This window comes from Pteropus alecto, unplaced genomic scaffold (assembly GCF_000325575.1).
Source record: "Pteropus alecto unplaced genomic scaffold, ASM32557v1 scaffold109, whole genome shotgun sequence".
NCBI lineage: Eukaryota > Metazoa > Chordata > Mammalia > Chiroptera > Pteropodidae > Pteropus > Pteropus alecto.
Genome location: NW_006494608.1, coordinates 359770 through 367094, shown reverse-complemented (window position 1 = coordinate 367094; position 7325 = coordinate 359770). Strand labels below are relative to the sequence as shown.

General features: G+C 38.5%; 1 protein-coding gene across 3 annotated transcripts in view; it reads left to right on the top strand.

Moving 5' to 3' along the window:
• The first annotated feature begins 1269 nt into the window (after positions 1-1269).
• Positions 1270-7325, top strand: part of PNPLA8 (patatin like phospholipase domain containing 8) — a 41466-nt gene continuing 35410 nt past the window's right edge. Inside the window, exon 1 of one of the 3 annotated variants that reach the window (XM_006925330.3) lies at positions 1270-1418. In XM_006925330.3, the coding sequence (XP_006925392.1) occupies positions 1337-1418 (82 nt within the window). In that variant the 5' untranslated portion in view covers positions 1270-1336. The remainder of the gene's footprint in view (positions 1419-7325) is intronic. The other 2 variants (XM_015599532.2, XM_006925329.3) reach the window with 2 other exon arrangements.

Here is a 7325-nt window from a genome sequence, read left to right as displayed (position 1 = left end):
TCAGACTTCATGACTGTTAAAGGTATGGGTGTGACAAGGGAAAAAAGGGAAGGATGAGGGAGGGGAGAGAACAGCAAAGGAGAAGGATTTGAGGTTATTTGAAAATTTCTGACATGGGAGGAAAATTAGATATTTGAAAAAAGTCTGACTAAATTAGGGAATAAAAGAAAATGAGGGGAGAATGGATGGTGACACTTTTCCTTGAGCAAACCTTAATTTGGTTTCTCTGTGCACTCTTCTTGTTTAGGCTTCCTGCTTGAGACCTGTCTTTGGCTTGCCAAGTCCAGTTTTAGCAAGAATCCTGTTAAATCGGTTTAGAGATAATCTCCCACCCTTAATATCTGATCCAATTCCTCATCCCTCACTCTTAATATCTGATCACACTGATCCCTCTTCAGCAAGAATCCTGTTAAGTCAGTTTAGCAAGAATCACCTCTACCCTTGATTTAAAGGAGTAAGGGAAACCGTTTTAACTACCCACACTTGCTTGGTAGCATGAAAGCAACTTAACATATAAAAGAATGGATATGGTTGTGTTCTGATATAACTTATTTTAAATGGACACCGAAATTTGAATTTTATGTCGTCATGTGTCCCAAAACATACTTTTTATTTTTTTAACCACTGAAAAAAATGTAAAAGCCATTCTTAGCTCACCAATGTACAGAAGGCAGGCGGTGGGCTATATTTGCCCTATGGGCTACCTATAGTTTGTTGACCTGGTATGCATAAGTCAGAATTCAAAAAATATGTGTTAAGCGTGGGACATTTTGTGGAGCAGTATATTAATTTCACGGGCTAACTTCCAATGTACGTGAATGGGCTTTCCAGCGATATTTAGTCCAGGATGCCATGCCCAGGAATAGTGACAGGAGAGTGGTAGGGGTCCTGCCAACGCTGCTCACCACCCTCCAAGTTGTTGGTAACATGGCGCCAGGTCCGAGGCCCGGACAGAGTGCGAACAAGGCCTTCACGGACCTGGAGATGGAGGATTAGCTCAACTAATAAGGTCCAGAGGCCAGCAAACAAGAGCCATGAGCTGAACAAACCCCCTTCCATGCCGCCCCAAACAGCGGCTCTCCGGGTGCAGGCAGGCGCGTGCCCGCACGCACGCCTCCCTCCCAGCGCTTGGTCATTCTCTATTGCGCATGTCTCGGGACCGAGAAAGCAGGATACTGACAGAGGCCGAGGCCGGAAAGAGGCGGAAGAGTTCCGCCCTCAGTGGGCAGGTAGGTGCGGACCGCGTGCGCGTCACTTCCGCTCGGGTGTCGGGGCGGAGCTGGGGAGGAGGTGGTGCCCGGCTCCTGCCCTTCGGTTTGTGTTGGAAGCTCAGCTGATGCAGGTCAGCCAGAGTAGGCGTCAATGTCGGGAAGAAGCGCGTCGCCACTCTTGCCGAAGTAGTTGCGGCCTGCATCCGGGTAAGTGGCCTCTGGGGTACGGAGGGGGTACAGAGGCGGAACGATAGGATAGGGAAGCTGGCAGCCTGATAGCCCAGGACGCTTGCCCGGCTCTCCGGGTCTCCTTATCTCTCCTCGGAGGGCGCTTCCGGTGTGAGAGGGCGGGTTGACGCCTGGCTTGCAGGAGGCCGCAGGACCAAGGCTTCAAAAGGCGACTGGGTACCAGAAGGAACCCGTGACTCCTGGGGCTGGTTGATGCACGGTGCCCTCCGCCTCCCCTGTGGGTTTTGCTGGCCCAGCCATGCAAATTGTTTTGGTTCTTCTGGTACCGCCTTGCGCTTCCTGTCCAACCTCCTCGACTCCCAGCTAGTTATCCCGAATCTGTTTGACTTCCCTCGGACTGTAGGGTTTTCCAACAGTTCGCCGGTGACTGTCAAAACGGTTTTCCTGTTCTACATCATTCTCGAATGCCAGTGCACCGGGTGATTCCATTGCTCGGTATTTTCATTTATCAGCGATTTCTTTTCAACTCCACCCACATTTAACTCTGTCCCTGTCTACTATTGCTTAAGCGGGTTCAGATATGTGCTTTTTAAAAGGCGAAACTGTATGTGAAGCATTGTGTTGCAGTGCTTCCCGTCATTGTCATTTCTATCATCACGCTAGGAGGAAACTGGTTTCTATACCTAATCCAGCGATAACGTTAGAGTGGTGACTCCTAGGAAAAAGGAGATGGGGCATAAGGGACTGTCATATAATCCTTTCTAAAATAGTGTTTTTACTTGTAGTAACAGTTGCATCCTGGTTTTACAGCCCGAATTTGTTGAGATTTCAAAAGCAACAAAACTGTTTCAGTGTATTGAGAAAATACTGTTAAAACAGTGAAAGATTAAGGATTTAAAATCTGAGAATTAAAAAAATATATATATTAAACTGTGAACTGAGAGTTTATGCCTCTTATTGAGGCAGTTGTTTCAAAACCATTGTGGTGATTTTATTAAATTACTTGTGCAAATTAGTTGTACTTTTATGTTCTGATATCATTTTTACTGATTAATTTTTTTCTTAACGTTAGTCTTATTTTTATATTTCTATAGGGAATCTAAATTAAAATCTTGAAAGCAATGTCCTTTTAACGAATGATGTTGAATGAAAGGATCAGTTTCACTAGTTTGTATACTTGCTTCACATGCAAAGTTGGTAAAAGTACAGCTTGTACTTTGAGTTATTTTTTTGGCTTAGTAAGGGCAGAGGAATTGTGCTGAAGGGTACATATTGCCTCACTTGTGGAACCTATATTTATGAAAAGGTCAGAGTGAGAACCATAAGCCCTAGACACCTTCCTGTTCTCTCATGTCTTAGTTCTAATCATTCTCTCAAGTGTCATATATTTCACTTTGTTCATTTTCCATAATTTTTTAGAATTTGCTATTGGTTTTCATTGCCCTGATTTTTTTAGGCTATCATTTCTCCTGTGCTTTTTTGTTTCTTTAGAAACTTCCTCTTTCTAATTCTGGATGGCAGTCAAGACTCTACCCTTGTTCTCTCTAAATCAGAATTTTGTCATTTGAAACCCAGGGAATACTTTTAATAGGTCCATGGATATCCTGAAATGTCATGGGAAATATAGTGTATATATGCAAATAAGCATTTTCCAAGTAAGAAGAGCTTTTATCAAGTTCTATGATCCCAAAATTCTCAAGGACTACTATAAAACTTTCTTTGGTAAATCCGATTTATGGTTTCAGCTATCACTGTGCTGATAACTCCAAAATAAATCCACAGTCTGTGTTCCTATAATATGTTTCCATTTGAATGTCCTACTGTTATTTTATCCTGTAAATACAAGAGATATTTCTTTCATATTAAATTGGCCCCCTTCCAAATTATCTCATATTCACAAATAGCATACTTCTTGTGTTTCTGATTAAAAACCTTTACGTCATCCTGACACCTCCCTCTCCTTACCCATTCTTCCCTGTCACCAAGTCCTGTGTTTTGCTGTTTCCCCACTTTCAAAATGTGGCTCAGAGTAACCCTCTTCCCCATTATATTATTATTACCATAATTCAAAACTTTGTCACTTTATGCCTGCTTTATTGCAATCGCCAAGTGAAGTCCTCTATAAATTTATTCTTTCCATCTTCAGTTGAGCCTCCACCTAGCAATTCCCTTAATTCTTCTAGGTAAAACTCAATTCCATTCCCTGATGGTTGGTCTAAGCCTCTATTCTATTTATACCTCCATTGTATTTATACTACCCTATAAATAAGTAGTGTAGTCTTCTGTGATCATTTCTCAGTTAATGATTACACCTCCCACTTTACATTCTTCTCTTTATACTTTTGCAGTTTAACTTCTGTTCTAGCTGAATTTACTCTCAAAACTCTTATCTGTACTAACTGATAGTGTGATTTGGGAGCAGTTAAATTAAGCTTGTTGATAGCTCTCAATGTTTAGTAATTTTTGCTTGATAATTATAGTTTCTAGAGAGGTGTATGAAAATATTATGATCATGAAATTGTCCAGTCTTCCTGTAATTGTTCCTTTTTTTTTCCTTTATATACCATCTTTCAGTGCCAAGTGGATAGGTTTATTCATAATTGATCATAAGGGTTATATCTTTTTGAAAAGAAACAATATAGACCCCTTACTGTAGCCTAGCCTTATGTAGCTCTGTTGTCTGCTTGACTCTACCATTTATCCCATTCCTTTCAACCACTTTGTCATTCTTGCTGTTCTTGAATAGACAAAGCCCATTCCTGTCTCCAAAGCCTTGGTTGCTTTTTCCTCTGCCATGATTGCTTTTTTCCCAGATGCTTTTAATGATTTTCTTCCTCACTTCGTTTAGGTTTCTAATAAAATGTCAACTTGGTTCTTCTCCTGACCACGTCAACTAAAATAACACTCAGTGCCCTTTCTCCCCAACCCCCAGCTCAGTTTTCTTCATTACATTTTTCCACCTGATATTATATATTATTTATTTGTTAATAGATTGTCTTGTTCTCCAAGACCTGGAAGACTACCTAAGATTTAATAAGTAAATGAATTATTCCTTTTACTATTACATAATATCCCTTTTTTAATCCTTATTTAATGCTTTTACCTTAAAGCGCTTTAATTTTAAATTTGCCTTAAAGTGCTTTTTGTTGTTGTTAATATAGGCATAGTATATTATTTTTCACATTCCTTTATTTTTAATTGTTTTTTATCGCATTATAGGTGTGTCTAGTAACTAGCATGTAGCTGGAGTTTTAATTACTAAAATTTTGCTCTTCCTGTTTACTCTTTGTACAGTTTTTTTTTTTTTTTGCTGCCTTATTTTTGTTCCCTCTGTTATATCATCGACATTGTAAATCTACTTAATTTTTTTCTATTATTTTTAAATCTTGGTTAAATTTTCCTGTTGGCTATATTTGCTGGTACTCTCTTGAGGTGACGGTTCATTTCCTTGCATGTTTTGTAATCTCCGTGAGTTAAACTTTAGTGGTAGTGGCTCAGTGTGGGAGTTCCATTTGCCCCAAGCTTTGGAAGTGTCCTTAAATGGTAGTTTCCGTTGACTTCGCTTAAGTCCCATGACTAGTTTTCATTTGCTTAGAGTCTCTTTACCATCAAGGTAATGTGACTGCAGATCCAGTTCTGTGATTCCTCTTTAACTATGGATTTCCCACTATTTTTTTGTTGTTCTTGTTGTTGTGATAAGAAAAAACATATAGAATTTACCATCTTAACCATTTTTAAGTATATATAGTTCAATGGCATTAAGTACATTCCTTGTAAAACAGGTTTCCAGTACTTTTTCATCTGAAACTATACCCATTAAACAACTCCTCTTTTCCCTTTTTCTTCCCCCATACCGTTAAAACCACCATTTTACTTTCTCTGTCTATGAATTTGACTATTCTAGACACCTCATATAAGTAGAACCAGTATTTGTCCTTTCGTGACTGGCTTATTTTACTTAAAATAATGTCCTAAAGATTCATCTATGATGTAGCATGTGATAGGATTTCCTTCCTTTTTTTAAGGCTGCATAATAATATTCCACTGTATTTATATACCATTTTGTTTATCCATCTGTCCATTGAGTTGTAGGAGCCTGTTAGTGGTTTTGAGCATGTTTTTTTATCCACATGTCCTTCAATTGTACTTTATCAAGTATTTCTGTGTTGGGGATTGTAGAGCTTTTATGTTAATTCAGCTTATTGCATTGACTGAAAGTCCTGAGGAGTTCAGAAGAGCCAGGAAGGCAGATAAGTTTGCTTCTTTTCTATTCTCCCCTCTGTAAAATCAGGTATTTTAAAACAATATGTGCTCATATGCAATTTAGAAAGATTTTAATTCATATTGCCTTCTTCTGAATGTCACAGTATTTCTTGGTTTCTGTCTTTCTCAGTCTTGTCCCATTACTTCTTTCTGTCAGAGATCTGCTGGAACCATCTTTCTAATTCATTCCTTTGTTTAAAATACTTTATTGTCAGTTTGATCTTAAACCTCCTTGGCAAGGTTTATAAGACCCTTCATAATCTGGTCCAGATTATCTTTGCAGTATCATCTACCTCTCCCTTATTCTCTCCAGGTCCTGGAGCAAAACTAGACTACTTGGAATTTTTGCTCATATTGTGTCTGCTTTCTTAAATGCTTTTTTGTGTGTGTTTGCTTCTGGTTTTTTTTTTTTTTTTCCTATTATCTAGAATACTCTCCTTCCCTTTTCATCTTTACCTTGTTATGAATTTTTTAACTTTGCTCAGTTTTTAGTATCTTTTTTCTGATTTACCTGGATATCTGCTCTCCCCTTGTATCTTCCATTCACAAAGCACCATCTGTTAAAGTGCTTTAAACTGTTTAATTTTTCTGATTATAAAAGTAATACCTGCTCATCGTAAAAAATTTAGACATTACAAAAGTGAAATATAAAACCCCTTCTCATCCTCTTTTGATTCTACTCAATTCACAAGAAAAAACAAACTGGTGCTTATCTTTCCAGAATCAATGTCAGTATCAATCAATCTCTCTCTCTCTGTCTCTCTCTGTCTCTCTCTCTCTCCCTCCCCCTCTCCCCCCACCTCCTCACTTCCTCCCTCCCTCCCTCCCCCTCTCTTCCTCCCTCTCTCCCCCCTCCTTCTGTGTATATATGTGTTTGTGTGTAAGCTACAGATTTAAACTGCATATGCAGATTTTTGTTTTCTTTTATTACATAATATCTACATATTTACATCTTTGTTTCTTAATGTATGAATAATACATATTATATTGCAGCTTGCCGTTTTCACTGTTCTCTGTATGAAGGATATGTCAGTCACAGACCATCTGGTTCTCTTTAACTGCTATGGTAACTCATCCTGTTGCATGTATATACCATGATTCTTTTTTCCCCCGGCTTTATTGAAATATAATAGACAATTAGTTGCTCGTATTTATATTGTACAATTCAGTGAGTTTTTTTCAGTTATAGTTGGCATACAAAAATTTATTAGTTTCGGTCGTACAGCATAGTGATTAGAAATCTATATAACTCACAAAGTGATCACCCCACTAAATCTAGTACCCCCCTTCCCCTTACATATATATTACAACATTGTTAACTATTTTCCTTATGCTGTACTTTATATCCTCATGTCTATTTTGTAGCTATCCATTTGTACTTCTTAATCTCTTTGTCCCTTTTCGCCATCCCTCCCAACTCTCCTCCTATATAGTAGCCCTCAAAATATTCTCTGTATTTATAAGTTGATTTCCATTTTTGTCATTGTGTTTATTTTGTTCTTTAGATTCCACATGTATGTGAAATCATGCGATATTTGTCTTTCTCTATCTAACTTATTTCATTCAGCATAATACTCTCTAGGTCTGTCGAGGCAATATCTTTTTCCATTCCCCTCCTTTTAGTCTCTGTGCATCTTTTAATCTGAAATGAGTCTCTTGAAT